The sequence below is a fragment of the Chelonia mydas genome, chromosome 13 (genome assembly GCF_015237465.2).
Source record: "Chelonia mydas isolate rCheMyd1 chromosome 13, rCheMyd1.pri.v2, whole genome shotgun sequence".
NCBI classification, from domain to species: domain Eukaryota; kingdom Metazoa; phylum Chordata; order Testudines; family Cheloniidae; genus Chelonia; species Chelonia mydas.
In genome coordinates, this window is record NC_051253.2 from 20,962,129 (window position 1) to 20,977,497 (window position 15,369).

General features: G+C 49.3%; 1 protein-coding gene across 19 annotated transcripts in view; it reads right to left on the reverse strand.

The window, feature by feature from the left end:
* Positions 1 to 15,369, reverse strand: part of PLCG1 (phospholipase C gamma 1) — a 100,577-nt gene that overhangs the window by 44,927 nt on the left and 40,281 nt on the right. For 17 of the 19 annotated variants that reach the window (XM_043527423.1, XM_043527427.1, XM_043527421.1 and 14 more), the window contains 3 exons: positions 10,317 to 10,469; positions 9,086 to 9,179; positions 8,313 to 8,360 (listed from right to left, as the gene is read on the reverse strand). In XM_043527423.1, coding sequence (XP_043383358.1) covers positions 8,313 to 8,360; positions 9,086 to 9,179; positions 10,317 to 10,469 — 295 coding nt within the window. The remainder of the gene's footprint in view (positions 1 to 8,312; positions 8,361 to 9,085; positions 9,180 to 10,316; positions 10,470 to 15,369) is intronic. The other 2 variants (XM_043527432.1, XM_043527433.1) reach the window with 1 other exon arrangement.

A 15,369-nucleotide genomic window follows, 5' to 3' on the forward strand; every position in this document is an offset into this window, starting at 1 on the left:
CCTGCCCTGTGCAGAGCAAGGCACGTAGGGTTGCCAACTTTCTACTCGCACAAAACCAAACGCCCTTGCTGCGCCCCTGCTCCTTCTCCAAGGCCCTGCCCCTGCTCACTCCATCCCCCCATCCCTCTCCCCACCCTCACTCACTCGCTCATTTTCACCAGGCTGGCTCTGGGGGTTGGAGTGGGGGGCAGGGAGGGCTCCAGGAGGGGTTGTGGGCTCCAGGGTGGGGTCAGAAAGGAGGAGTTCAGGGTGCAGAAGGGGGATCCGGGCTGAGGAAGGGGGTGAGGGCTCTGGGGTGCAGGAGGGGGCTCTGGGCTGGGACTGAGGAGTTCGGAGGGCAGGAGGGGGACAAGGGCTGGGCAGGGGGATCAGGGCTCTGGCTGGGGGTGTGGACTCTGGGGTGGGGCTAGGGATGAGGGGTTTGGGGTGCAGGCTCCAGTCTGGAACCAAACGGTTTGGAGGGCAGAAGGGGGACCAGGGCTGGAGCAGGGGGCTCTGGGCTGGGACTGAGGGTTTCATAGAGAGGAATGGGGCTCAGGGCAGAGGGTTGGGGCACGGGAGAGGGTCGGGGTGCAGGCTCTGGGCGGCACTTACCTGAGGCAGCTCCTGGAAACAGCAGCAGCATGTCCCCCCTCCGGCTCCTAGGCAGAGGCACGGCCAAGCAGCTCTGCACGCTGCCCCATCCACAGGCACTGCCCCCCGCAGCACCCACTGGCCGCAGTTCCCAGCCAATGGGAGCTGCGGAGCTGGCACTAGAGACAGGGGCACTGCGCAGACCCTCCTGGCTGCCCCTACACCTAAGAGCTGGAGAAGGGACATGCCGCTGCTTCCGGGAGCTGCAGGGAGCCTGCCCTAGCCCCACTGCACCGCCGATTGGACTTTTAATGGCCCGGTCAGCAGTGCTGACCGGAGCCGCCAGGGTCCTTTTTCGACCGGGCGTTCCAGTCGAAAACTGGACACCTGGCAAAAGGGCATGGCTTGTGCTAGGGGAATCCTTGCCACCAGCTCAGTGTTGAACACACATTGCTACAGCCAGGGAGTGACTTTCCCTGCAGAGCTTCCTCCACAAGCACACTCTCACCGGGAACTCCCTGCCCACCCATCACGTCACATGCTTGCGGCATCGTAGGTCCAAGAGACAGGAACAATCAGCTGGCCTCACTCAGAACAGGAAGAGGAAGAGGGGAGGAATGGGACCATCACCGACAGCCAGCAGAACACCTAAGGGGGAAGGTTGCAGGAAGCAGCTCTCACAAGCTACAGTCATGACCCGAAGCCATGAGATTACAGGACAGACCACAAGGAAGGTGGGCCCCAACCTGTCGCTCCCCATTAGTGCTAATACACGAGGTGCACTTTGTGCATTCAGTACTGATCTCAGTCCCGCCAGAGGTGAGGCTTGGGGCTTATGAAGGGGTGTGGGCATGGGATGGGGTGCGTGTAAGAGAAAACCTATCCCTACGTAGCCGTGGCACACCAGGCCAGTGCATTAGCCTTCACCGCTAGAAACAAGGATTCCAGCTCACAAGGGGACATGAACCTGGTTCTTGCTCACAGGGGGCATCCTGTCTCTATCTTCCAACAAGACACCACTTCATTTCTAAAGCGAAGTGAAGGGCTGGAAGCACCTGGGATTGAGTGGGTCAGGACTGAGGGGCAGATCTGGGTTTGTGGGGCCCAGGGCTGGACCAGTAAGGGACACAGCAGTTGAGGATGAAGGGGCAGGGACAGAGCCAGAGTAGGCATTCAGGACCGGAGCATCAGGAGGTGCTGTGGTCACAAGTGAGATGCATCAGCGAAGCACCGTGGGGATGGGAAAAGCAGGTGGTGTTACAGGACTGCCAGGTAAATTGGCAGAGCTGTTCTGGGGACACTTTCAGAGCTCCAGCTCCTACCATGCGGGACTCTAGACAGGGCTCTTACACCCTCACTTTCATATACAATAAACACACCCACATGGGAAAGACGAAAGATTATCCAATTACTGTACCACAGGCACTGAGCCAGGCAGCTCTCTTACTTGGGAAAGAGATAAGATCTGAAACCTACCAGTCAGAGGCGGAGACAAGCTCTTCATATATCTTTAAATATTTGCTCTAACTGGCACAGTCTGTCTTTTTCCAGCCTCCCCACTCTAATTTTCCATGATGCATGCATGAGAAACAGATGTGTGTATGTGTTTGCTTTCCATTCCCTCCCCACTATAGATATATATACACATACATTTCACACCCACCCACCGTACACCCTGCCAATGGAGAACTTAGCAGAAATTTCTCCCCGCCACGAGGGCCCTCTGAATAGCCAGAGACTCCCAAAGAGCTCACAGAGAGAGGGAAGACAAGAGACACAGCACACTGAGCATGAACCCAGCCTGTTATAATCCATGGCAGCTGGGAACCAGCTCACATGCCTATGTAACAAACTCTAATTCTCTGAGCAGGCCATTCTCAGAGCCCAGGGAAGAACCCAGCCATCTTGCCCCACAGGTCAGGGATGATAAACAGACTCGGTAAGGACTGTGTCACAAGATACTTATCAACCTCACTCCCCCGCCCCCGAGCACTAGTCATCAGTCACTAGATCACCTGTGGACTTCATCCTACAGCACTCAGCCCGCTCTCAGATCCTTGTGCAAGCCAGCCTGGGTGAGGTCCCTGGGAGCGAAGGCAAACAGCTCTGGGAAACCAGCCAGAAGTCTGAGCCCACCTGCAGACAGCCAAACTGGCTGCTTTAAAACTGGGGCTTGGAAGCCACGGCTGGCCCCTGCCCACCCACCTCCTGCAGTCACTGGGACTTGGAAATGACCAGTTCAGTGAGACAGATGCACAGCTTGAATTGTATAGATTGCCCCCTATGTTGGGAAAAACCTGTGCAAGGAGTAGGGACCCCCACTATGCAGAGAGGGCAGGAGAGTCAGATCTCCAAGCCAGCAAGCCTTGGGGATCAACAAGAGGTTGGTGCTATCCCTGTTTCCTCACTGGCTCCAGGGCTGCTTGCGAGCATATGTACGGGCTCTGGAGATGGAAATGTGATACCCAATGTGCCCTGCTCACTACATAACAGCCACCCAGCTAATTAGCTAACGTGCCCACACAGTCTCCATGCACAGCAGCCAGTGCAGACTGACATTCAGAGGGGAACCCCCACCCCTCTAATAATTCTCTCAGATTTGTGATCAGCCAAATGCTGACTCACAAAGCCCAAGCAAGTCAGTTTCAGATGATGATTTGCTGGCAGAGAACCTGTCTGCTCCTGGCAACATGCTGGTGCTGATCTACTCACCAGGCAGAGGAATGCAGAGAGTCCCCTGATAGTATAACAGGAAAGGGTTGATTTAATCCAGTTAAAACCCCTTTTCAGCTACACTCCAGAGATGCAGCTCACAGACGACCAGTCTTTAGGGCCTGCAGTTTGATGCTCAGGCTCCAGTGATTAGGTCAGGAAATGGAATCCAGTAATTATCTATTTATTATTTCCAGACCTCACTGGGTGAGCCAAGAGCCCTATGTCTGCCAGGTTACTGCTTTCCAACGTGGGAGGGAAAACAGAAAAGGATTAACCCTACCCCCAGAAGAGGAGGGACATGACTGATGGGGAAAGGGAAGCCTGCAAGGGTAGCATCTTCTCCCCAAGAGGGGAGGTTTCCACGCAAGGTTTTTGTTTAGCTGGTTCACTGCAGCATTCTGCTACATCTTCAAGACTACTGAGACAGCAGTGTTCCAATGAAATATTAGCAGGAGCAGATGACAACAGAGGAGGGCGGGTTCGCAGCACAGACCCGGGGTGGGTGTTGGCAGCACTAAAGCGGTCAGCCCAGCTGCGCTGGTATAAGAGGAAAAAAGGAAACCACACCACAATAAGAGAGGTGCCCAGCTTTCCACTCACAGCTTGCGGCAGGAGGAAACAGCTTATATATGGATTTTATGTATTGCATTATTAATTATGTGAAGGTGCCTAGAGCCTTGGACAGGTGTTTTTTTATTATTTTAAATCTCAATACATAGAAAATAAACTGACCTGAGTTTTAGGCTTTTTAAGGTATTTATACATAGGTGCAATCAGAGCAAAACTTGAAACACCCATCCCAAACGTCTCTGTAACCTGACACTGTAATTTCACCCCAAAAGGAGCAATTTTTCATAGGCACAGGCAAAGCGTTGTTTTCTGGACTGTATTTAGGGAAAAAAACTAACATCCTCCTCCGCTTACCAAAAACAGTGACCAAATAACCCCTGAACAGCCATTGCGTGTGTGTATATTTGTGGGATGCACACAAACACACCCCTGGGCCAGACTTGGGGGTTTGTCCTACAGCACCTGCAACTGAGGGTTGAGGTGGGGCGGGCAGATCATATACACACAATTGGTTTTAAAAGTGTTGGTATAAAACTAGGTCCTGCACGTGCAATTGGTTACACACCTGCTTAACTGCATACATGCAAGTAGCTCGTTGAAGCCAACAGGACTGCCCACGTGTATGTGACTAAATACATGCCTGTTCAAAGGACAGGGTCTCTAGTAAGTGGTGGGGATGGGGATGTTATTTTCCAGCTTCCAAGAACCTGCTACAACGGATAGTTGGTTTGTTGCTGATTTTTAAAGAACGTTATTTTAAAAACACAGCTCACTGCTCCCTTTTTAAAAGCCATTGCCAGCTTCAAAACCATGGATGAAATCCCAGCTCCATTGAAACCAATGTTACAACTCCCCACTGGGGCCAGGATTTCACCCCATACTTTTTAACTCCCCACAACTTCTGCAACTAATTTACCAAAAGTATGTAAAACTGTTATAAAACAAAAGGAACTAAAATCTTATTTACTTTCACTCTTTATGCTCCTGGCTTAACATTTTGCACCTCTCACAACTTGGACAACAGAAGGAGACTGGTCACTGTCACATTTTGCTTTTAGTCAATTTCATTTGAAGGCTCTAGTGACTTGCCTGATGCTACCACTGGCAAACACTGAAGGAGAAAGTTTATTTTCTTAATTTTATTTCAAATGCCATGGAGAGATTATATATTTAAAGAATGATAGCAATGTGTCTTCTGGATTTAGATAAGGAAAGAATTCATGTTCTGTTCGGGTGGTTTCTGGGTGGAGGGAGGGGTCAGGGTGTGTGTGTGTGTACACGTACGCACATGTAAATACACAGAATCTAAATTTTACACCACATTTTATCTGATGGTCTCTTTAAAGCTGCTGTGTGTGTGTGACTGGATCCATTGAAATAAGGGCCATGTTTTCATCTCTCTTTAATCTAGCCTCCAAATCTGTACCTCCACTTCTGCACCTGTTTTTCATCTACAGATTGAACTGCTGAACACCCAAACATCCAATTTTCTCACACAGAGTGCCAGCTAAACATGCAAAAGATATAGCATTTAGATTTGGAGGCCTGAGCCTGGTAATTTGGCTCTTACCATCTCATACAAAGAGAAACCCCATTAGCCCTCACTTTAACAAGGACTCTGTTTAAATGAGCCAATCAGTTGTATCTTTGCTCCCCCCCACCCCAAGAACACACAACGAGCAGTGGAAACCAGAAAACAGAGTTTTAAAATATTTAAAAAACAAGTAACAATTACAGAGGTCCATTAAGTGCATTAGCGCTGCTGGAATATATTAAAGACAACGCTTCTGTTCCTCTCTGCTGCACAAGCATTAATCATCTCTCCAGTCCTCTAAGTGGCACATTCAGCATGGACGAGGCAACCCTCTCACCACGCCATGAGACACGGACACAAGTCCGTCTGGATCCAAGCAACATGAAGCACTCCCCTCCCTCTCTTGTACATACTCTGCCCTGTATTTTGGCCAGCTTTGATTATGCCCATGCTGCTTGAGTTAAGAGGCCTGTTTCTGCCCAGAGCCAGCACTAGGTCATAATGAGCTACAGCTGAAAACCAGGTTCACAGACTGCAGAAGGGAGAGTGGGCAATAACGACAGAGGTCGCAGGCTCTCCCCTGGCAGGGCACAGATCAGCAGGGGACGTGAAATGTCAGAGGATGACGGATGCCCCCATGGGACCTGTTCATACCACTAGTTTCCCACTAAATGCAGAGTCGAGGGTTGTTCTGGTATTCGAGGCCTTCCGTGAAAATGGCCTGCGATACCCCACCACGACACAAACACACCTGTGACAACCCCAGGACAGCCTCATGCCACGGAGCAAGAGCAAAGCTCACGAGCAGGGGAGAGAAGTTCCCCGACTGCTGTGCCATGAGCGTGGCAGTGGCTTCCCGCAGGGATTAGAGTAACAAGCCTCAGGGTGGAACGTGGAACTCGCTGGCCTTCCCGCAATACAACACAATGAGCAGAACGGCGAAAGGACAAACAGGAGATCCTTTGGGATATTTAATCCCACCAGGTGCTCAATCACCATGGCAATAAGCATGGCATTAATGTCTAGATAAATAAACGGGGCAGATACAACCCTTGACAGATGGAGTCCGGCAGGTTTCTTATTGTAATGTGAGGACACACATTGCTGCATGAGCAATGCCTTCACAGCCTTCCCCCGCACCCCTTCTCTCACTGTTCAGCGGTAATGGACGAATGTTTCACATCTCGAGGGGAAAGGCACTTTAAAAAAATCAATAGCGAAAGGTTAATGTGCTCTGTTAACATCACTAAGGAGAACCGTGTCACAGAAAATGAAAGGAGGCAGGGAACAGTGCCCTAAGAGGAGACGGCTGCTGACTCTCGTGTGGAGGGCAGACTGAAAAAGAACACTGTACCCATTTAAACTCATGTCAGCAGTGGCGGAGTTCAGAGGGCAAAGCTCCTCTCACTTGGCGAAATTCACTTTTGTGCACAGATCTACACACCACTGAAATCCCAGCAGGGCTTACAGGTGCCCAGACCTCAGACCAGCCCTCCTCACGGTAGGAGAGAGTGAGGAGGGAGTCCCACCAAGAGACCTCAACCAGGAGGGGATCAGCACAAACACACTGTCAATGGCGCAGTCCGTGCCCCAAAGAGCTCACCGTCTAAAAGACAAGCCAAGTGGCTGAGAAACAAAGGGGTGATGGGGGCTGAGAATGGGGAGAGTAACAAAAATAAAATGTTTTAGCACCGACTGGGCTCTTGCTACTGTATATTGCTTCGTGTGGTGTGGTTCTTTGAGCAGAGACAATTGGGGCTCCATGGCTCAGTTTCCCTTGCTGGCTCCTAGGAGACCCCAATGCCCTGGTGTTTTGCATTCATAACTACAGGGAACGGGCCATAAGAATGGCCCTACGGGTCAGACAAAAGGTCCGTCTAGCCCAATATCCTGTCTTCTGCCAGTGCCAGGTCCCCAGAGGGAATGAGCAGAACAGGTAACCATCTAGTGATCCAACCCCTGTAGCTCATTCCCAGCTTCTGGCAAACAGAGGCTAAGGAAACCATTCCTGCCCATCCTGGCTAATAGCCATTGATGGATCTATCCTCCACGAATTTAATCTAGTTCTTTTTTTAATCCTGTTACGGTCTTGGCCTTCACAACATCCTCTGGCAAGGAGTTCCACAAGGTCAATAGAAAACAAAAACTGTTTACATGGAGTATTTCAAATAACCATGAAAAGATTTAGACTCCTATTAGGGTATAGAAAGCCTCTTAAAAAACCCCACACAGCCTACACTTTGGACTTCAGCTAAAACTGACAAAGCCCTTTAAAAGTCAGAGAGAAACACCAATACACTAAGCCCATATGCTGTCAGTGTTACAAGTTAGGAGTCTGATTCTACAAACCTAGCTCAGATGAGCAAGCTTCACTCAGGTCAGCAAGCCCCATGAACTTCAAAAGAATTGCTCACCAGAGTAAGAGTTGCAAGGCTTGTCTACACCAATATTTCATTCGCGATGAACTGGGGTGTGAATCAACCCCACACTAGCCTGCCTTGAAATGAATGGTCCCTGTGGATCCTGCTCATGCATTCACAATTCCTTAGTGAGCTTTGAGCTAGTCCCATGCCGAAGCAGGGTAGATCAAAGCTCACTAAGGAATTGTTAATGCGCTTTCAGCAAGATCCACATGGACAGTTAGTGCACGGCAGGCTACTGCAAGGTACATTTACACCCCAGCTTGACACCAACTAAATGTTTCTGTAGCCAAGTTTTGATCTTTAGAAGGAGGGACAGCACCAGGAGGAGGTGCGCAAATGCCCTTATTACACGTTTGGTTTCTAAATGCATTTCACAGTTTATGCCCAGTGAGGAGCACCTGAGACATCTTCAATTTTGAGACTTGAGCACTGAGTAAAACAGGACCAACTTTTCTAAATACATAAATCTGTGCAAACAAGAGCTTCTCTCTCCTTACCTGTCTTCTCGGTTGCGATCCAGCGAGTAGAACTGCTTCCGGAGCCACCTGAAAGGAAACACACACAGGTGCACACACACAGTCGTTTTACTACATAAATCTTGATTGCTCCGTATCAAACACTCTCTCCAGGCCTAATTCTGCCAGGTACTGAACTGTCCTCAACTCCCTTTGGTGTCATCCCCCAACTCCCATCAGAATGCCTGGCTGCAGCCGTGGGAAGCAGGTTAGTTTCTCACTGCAGACCTGTGTTCTGACATTTTTTATGCACCCAGCACTCCTACTGGCAGGCAGGATGAGGCGCATCCTGATCACGGAGCGAGTGGAGAATCACGTACCACAGCAGGTCAATGCAATGAAACCTTTCACTTAGGGAGTTCTGGGCTCAAACCCTTTGTAGTTCACAAGTGGAATGAGGTGGGCCTCTCTCAGCCTAAGCTCTAAGCGGCTCCTTACGCAGCTCCCAGACGCTCCCACACAATTGACTCAGCACAAAAGCGTGCCTGGAAAAGGCGATGCTGCCACTGAGGATGCGGATGCTTTCGCAGAGCGGGGTGGGGTTGCAGGGATGCTGCAGGGCAGGGCAGGGCAGACAGCCATCTTGGTGCAGACCATGGTGTCTGGAGCCACAGAAAAAGGGAGGAGAGCGAGGACTGAAGTGCATTGGCGGAGAAGGGCTCCGAGGACAAACTGGACCAAAGCAGCAGAGCGGCTGCCTGCCCTGTGCCGGCCTTGCTGTCATTAGCCCCTCACTTCCCTGAGGCTTGCCTTACCTTTCGATTTGCAGGGGGGTGGAGGCCCTGAGAGTATCCACCACCAGCCAGTTTAACCCTTTGATCCACATGTTGACTTCATCCTCGGATGTGGCTGTGAAAATAAAGAACAGGGCCTGTGAAGGTACGAGGCAGCCGCACTGACCCTGGCTTCCACGGAGGAAGCCCAGGCACAGCTGCAGCATGGCAGGAGGAAGTGGATCCAGCCAGGCCAGGGGCCTAAACATCACCATAAGGTGGATCCGTGTCAACCCCTGCTTCACCATCCATTGCCGAATATAAAAAAAATACAGCACCGCTATCTGTTCTCCCCTCTTGGGCCCATCCCTTCCCTGCATTGTCAGTAACTCCCACCTTGCTGATCTCCGAGCCCCTCCAGCGCCCCGTAACGTCTCCCTCAGACAGCAGTTCTCCCTGTGAGATTGTCTCCAGCCATCAGCTCTCACTACTAAACTCTCGCCCGCATCTCTCTCAATACACACGACTGGCCAGTTCCTATTCACCTCCATGCTCGGCGTTCTAAGCCACCTCGCTGACGAGGCCTTGGGGGTTTTTTGGGGCCTGTTTGTTTTCACGGAGCGACATTTCAGCTGCTCTGGAGATGTAAGCGAGAGCTATTTTTAGAATGTGCGCGGATTTCTTTTTAACCTCCCCATTGTTTGCTGTATCCTCTTTGAAGCTAGAAAATAACATCTCTCTCCCTGTGTGTTCTGGCAATCGTTGTGTAGAAGGCACAGTTGTCCTGCATATGCAGAAGCCAGTACGGCTGCCCACCAAGGCTTGTCTACAGGAGAAAGGTGCACCGATGGAACTTACACTGGTTTGTGAACCGATATAGCGAAAACACTGCTGCAGGCTGTTTGGAGCGGCTTGTCTCTGCTTGAGTTTAAACCTGCTCCTAACTGACCTATGCTAATCTGAAACAAGCCACCCTTAAACCAAAATGAGAACGCCTACACTGCCTTTGGCACTGATCTTAAGTTAAATTGGTGCAACTGGCTCCAGCAAACAAGCAATAGGAAAGGTGAAAAGAATATTTGAAGTTAGTGGCATTCAAGCACCCGCATCATCTTCATTTAATATTTAAGTATCCCCAAAGCTTGGATACTGTGTTGACAGATGGGCAGAACTGGGCATGCTGAAACACACAGGTAAACTATAGTCCCTGCCCTGAGGAGCATGCAATCAAAATGACCCTGCAAATCCAAAGCTAACAGAAGGGACTGCCCACCTTGCAGGCTGAGAGTTTTCAGCCTGAACTCCATTCCATAGAGGACGACGAAGCAGTGAGATGGGTCTGACCGGAAAGAGGGATCCTCCTGGTATCGGTCAAAATCTCGGGAATTATTTCCTGGACGAATCTCTTGGATTTCACGAATATCGACTGGGGGGAAAAGAGGAAGGAAAAGGGAATGAGAGGACTGAAAATGTAGCAGAACAGCCATGGGGTATCTGAGTTCTCAAACACACCAATGAAGGAGGGAACAGGAGAGAGGAGAGCATGCCCAATGGTTAGGCATTAGCCTAGGACTGGAGAGGCTGAAGTTGAATTTCTCTGCTCTGCCACTGATTCCTGCATGACCTCAGCCAAATCACTTCACTTCAGCTTTCCCTTCTGCAAAACTGGCTGTGATTAATCCTAGCCAGCTCACAAAGGTGTCTGGAGGATTCACTAGTAAATGGCCACTCAGTGTTCTGAAGCTGTACAGATACATGCTATCCCTAGGCTTGTGAAGGTAGGCTGCCCTCTCCAGGTAGCCCTGCGGCTTGCACTTTTCATTGGCATCATGGCTGTTGGAAAGCCCCCAGGATCCCTTAGTCACTAGAGAAGGCCCAGGGAAGGGCACCGATAACGTGACTACCATTATCCAAGGGTCTGGGTACACAGGTGACATTAGCAGCCATTACACGCTGTTGGTGCTAGACAAGGCCTAAGGGAGTTGGGCACCTAACTGTTTGAAAACCCAGACATGACCTAAACTGCATTTGCCTGGATAAGTCGAAGGGCAGGGATGCGGAGGCTGCTTTATAAAACCATTCCTCATTGCTTCACCTGCAGTAAATCCCGCTCCATTCTGTGGAAGGACAAGGAGCCAGGGCAGGAATGGTGGTGTGGGGGCAATTTAATGATCCTGTGCAACAGGAGTGTCTGTGTTTCACATGGAATCCAGTTTTCTCTTACACCTCCGCACAGTGAGGTGGGGACTGGCGGATCCACCATCATAGCTCCCTACAGAGCCAGGGAGCAACAGCAGCTGGGCCTAGCCCAGCTTCAGCACTACTGGTAGCAGACTCGGAGCCATTCCACTGCTGCTCCGCAGCCTGGAGAAGTGGCAAAGGAGGACTCCTCCCAACAACCCCGGCATTACCTCCTACTCCAAGCCTGGCACAGGGAGCGTTTGGCCCCTAGTTATTTTAACCCCCTTCCTTGTTCTTATCCTGACCTGCCTCTCTCCTCAAGAGGCTTTTTATCATTGATGGGGGTTACAGAGCCTTGCAGAGCCAGCACCAGCGGCTGAGTGCAAACTTCCTCTCACCCCAGCTGTGCACCTTAGCCCTGCCCTCGAAGGGGTTGAGAGGGCATTTCAATGTCCTTGGTTTCTCAGCTAAGAGACTCTCAGCTAGGGTCAGCTGTGGTGGTGGAAATTTCTGTGGTGGGATCCCTTTTTACTGGATTGAGATCCACCAGCTCTGTTCATGCAGGGGCTACTTGAGGTTCCACTTTTAAATGTTTTACAACTCTCTTTCCCCACAACCCCCTCCTCACTCAGGTCATCCATCAAACATGGTTTGGCCTAGAATCTCTAAACTTGGCTTACTCCACTGAAATCAACAAGGATGGTGCCTTTGGCTATTGCTGTGAAGTCTGGTGGGTTAGCTTTGGACATAGTCGGGACAACACTTTCTACACTTTGAGAATGCCACTGAGTTTATAAACCCTGGTTGCTCATACTCTGTTAGAGTTCATCACGCAGCTGCGAACTTTAGCAAGCCTGCTCGTGAACTGACAGTATGGAAGAGGGTCAAAAAGATCTGAACTGGACATAGTTTAATACACGAACCAAAATCCAGACAGATCAAACATATACACCAAGGTGTCACTGATCATGTATTACACTCATTGAGAGGAAAATTCTCAAAAAACTCCCACACTCCCAAATTCTCAAACACCCTCCCACCCAGTTTAGTTAAGCTGCAGTTTTAAAGTTCAAATCTATAATTCGTGGGACAGGGAGATTCTTAGACCTTTTTTAAAAATGTGAAAGCAAAGCCAGGTTGAAATTTACTTTTCAAGTTACGTTTGGATGGAAACGCAGGGGTAAATTACTGCAAACGGGCCTTCACGCGGCTTCCAAATCCCTGCCAAAATGTCCGACACAGTCTACCCTGCATATATGCTTTGCCACAATGCTTTGCCATGAAAGCTGCAACCTTCTGCTACGCCGTTTGATACTTGACATACCATCCTCTGCACCGATTGCCCACTACAGACAATTCCTACTGGACCACAGTCTGTTTTTCTCCTCCAGTTCTCAGCCCCTTCCCAAGATTGCTAGGCTAACGTCTCGGCCCTTACCCTACACGTACACCAAAACCTTTCCAAATAGAGTCAAGATCTTATCACGATTTTCTCTTACTGACTAATATATATATAGACACACACACACACACACAGTCCAGAGCCATCATTTCAACGGAAGTTGAAAAGCCACATCTATTGCCATCCCCGGCACCTCTACAAGTATCACTATTCCACACATTGTAAGTGGTTCTCAACCTTTCTATGCAGTGACCTCGTGTTACAACAGAAAAGTGTTTTGGGACCCTCCTCCTCGAGTCTGGCCATAAAAAAGGGAGTGTGATCATAACGTGACACCCCCCCACCACCACCCAATTTGAGAATCCATGTGTTACATGAAGGGGAGGGTAATTAACACTAAGTCTTACAGCCCAGCCTCTATAGCCAAGCACTTTGATCCCATCCACTCTAGCAACAGTAACCACAAACCTAACTGTAAGTATATCACTCACCAAACTGGGACACATGAGCACCTTAGCTCTTCCAGACAGAGTAGAATGAATGGCACTTTCACCCGCAAAAGATACAGAACTATTTGTGTCCGTTACACAACCAATGTGAAGCCTTGTCAAATTGCCATACTCAATCATAAGCATTCCTTATCTGCCAGATATGGATAATATACAAGAGCAGTGGCATACAGGGGCAGAGTTAAGATTATTTGGAGTTCCTGAACACTTCATTATCACATTTTCAAACAGTTTGGCCCCCTCCCCCAAGTTTAACTGCATCTTAGAATCATTTTACTATTTAGGGCTGTAGGTTTTTTTTCAAGAGAACAAACAAATAATAAATAATAATAATTGTATAAATAAGGTTTTTCCTCCCCTGAAATTATGGAAATGAACATAAAACCTGTAAAAAGAAAATAAATTTTCCACTGAATGCATCCGATGAAATGAGCTGTAGCTCACGAAAGCTTATGCTCAAATAAATTGGTTAGTCTCTAAGGTGCCACAAGTCCTCCTTTTCTTTTTGCAAATACAGACTAACACGGCTGCTACTCTGAAACCTGTCATAAAACCTGTAGTTCAGTTTAATCAAGTCCAGTTTAACGAAGTTCCATAGCCTTGGAGCCGCCATGTATTTAGAATCTGTTCCTCTCCTAATTAGGGGCTGTTTTTAGAACCATCATATTCTTTGGTTTAAACTACCGGCCAGTGTCCCTTTCACTCTTCCCTACAACCATTCCCACCCAAAATAGATCACACAGGCCACTTCTGTCCACCCCTCCCTTGCATGGATTCCCTAGCGAGTCGAGTTATGAATAGGAATCGCTGCCTTTGCCTCCCTGGGTGGTGCCAGGTGCCCAAGTGCAGTCTCCACGTTTGTATACATCTGCAAAGCTGCAAGCTCAGCTTGCCAGAGCCACTGTCTACAATAATGCAACACCAGCACATTTCCCTGGCCCTCCCCCAGCCAGATACGGCTGAATACCAAACACATCTGGACGGCACTCAACAGGCCACAGGAAAAGCACAATGTAGGAACCAACAAAACAAAACCTTCCGCGTTCTAATTGTGGCTTATTCCCTCCAGAACCAGAGAGAGGTTTCACTGAATCCAAGGTCTGTCCTGCTTCCAGAAAGGAACCCTCCCCACAACCCAACAGGAAAACTCTCGTATTTTACTGCTCAGCAGCTACCAGAGCGCAAATATTTTTTAAAAAGTACAAAAAGCAAAATCTCTGGAGATCATTTCAACGATCGAAAACAAACCCCTAACTGAAATCCTTGTCATGAAGCATTTAAAGAAATACAAGCCCCTGATTAGGATCAGGTGAGGAGGGAGATGGAAGGAGGATACAGGGTGGCCACCTGTCCCAATTTTTATAGGGTCTAACCTTCACTTGCTACATGAGTTCAACAGGCTTTGGATCTGGCTCACACAGAAAATCCCAACTTTGCTCTGGGGCAGACACAAGAGTATCATTATGGGACATGGAGATGACTGTACAACACGACAAATCTAAGAAGGAAGCAACCCCAGATGAAGGTGGCAGTGACTGAAAATCATGGCCCTCTCATAGCCCGTTGACAAGGTAACAGATTCCCACATCACCAAAATCACCAGCATGACTGACAACAGCTATTTCTTGGATCTGGAGGCTCATCATTATAAGCCTTCGATAATTTAGTGGAATCCCACTTGCTGTGGCTGGACCCGAGACACGGGCGGACTTCAGATGCTCGCACCAGGAATCTCACGGTACAGCTCTTATATTTGTCATTTATGATACATTCATCTCAGGTTATGAACAGCTGGTACGTCAGCCTGTTTCCCCCAGGCAAAAGGTCCAGCGGAAAGGCAGCAGCGAAATGTTAAGCTTCCGTCAGAACCTGAGTGCCCAAACCATATCAGCATGAAGACAGCACGCAGCTATCATGAATGCCAACAGCCTGCAGGATCAGACTGATTGGGGCACAAGAACAGGCTTACGGCTGTGGAAATCCTCACCACCTCAGACTCGGCTGCCCCAGCGTCATGCTGCTGGGACACAGTGCAAGCCATGAGGCGCTCCCAACACAGAATGGAGCGCCAGAACATCCCAGCGACAGTCCTCTAAACACACCCAGACAAGTGATCTCGCTTTAAGGCAGCATCTAGAACAAGGAAAGGGGTAGCGAGGTTTCATATTCGATGTGACCTATTTAAGTTGTGCCCTATTTAAGTTCACTGTAAATGGAGATAGACTGGCTGGATC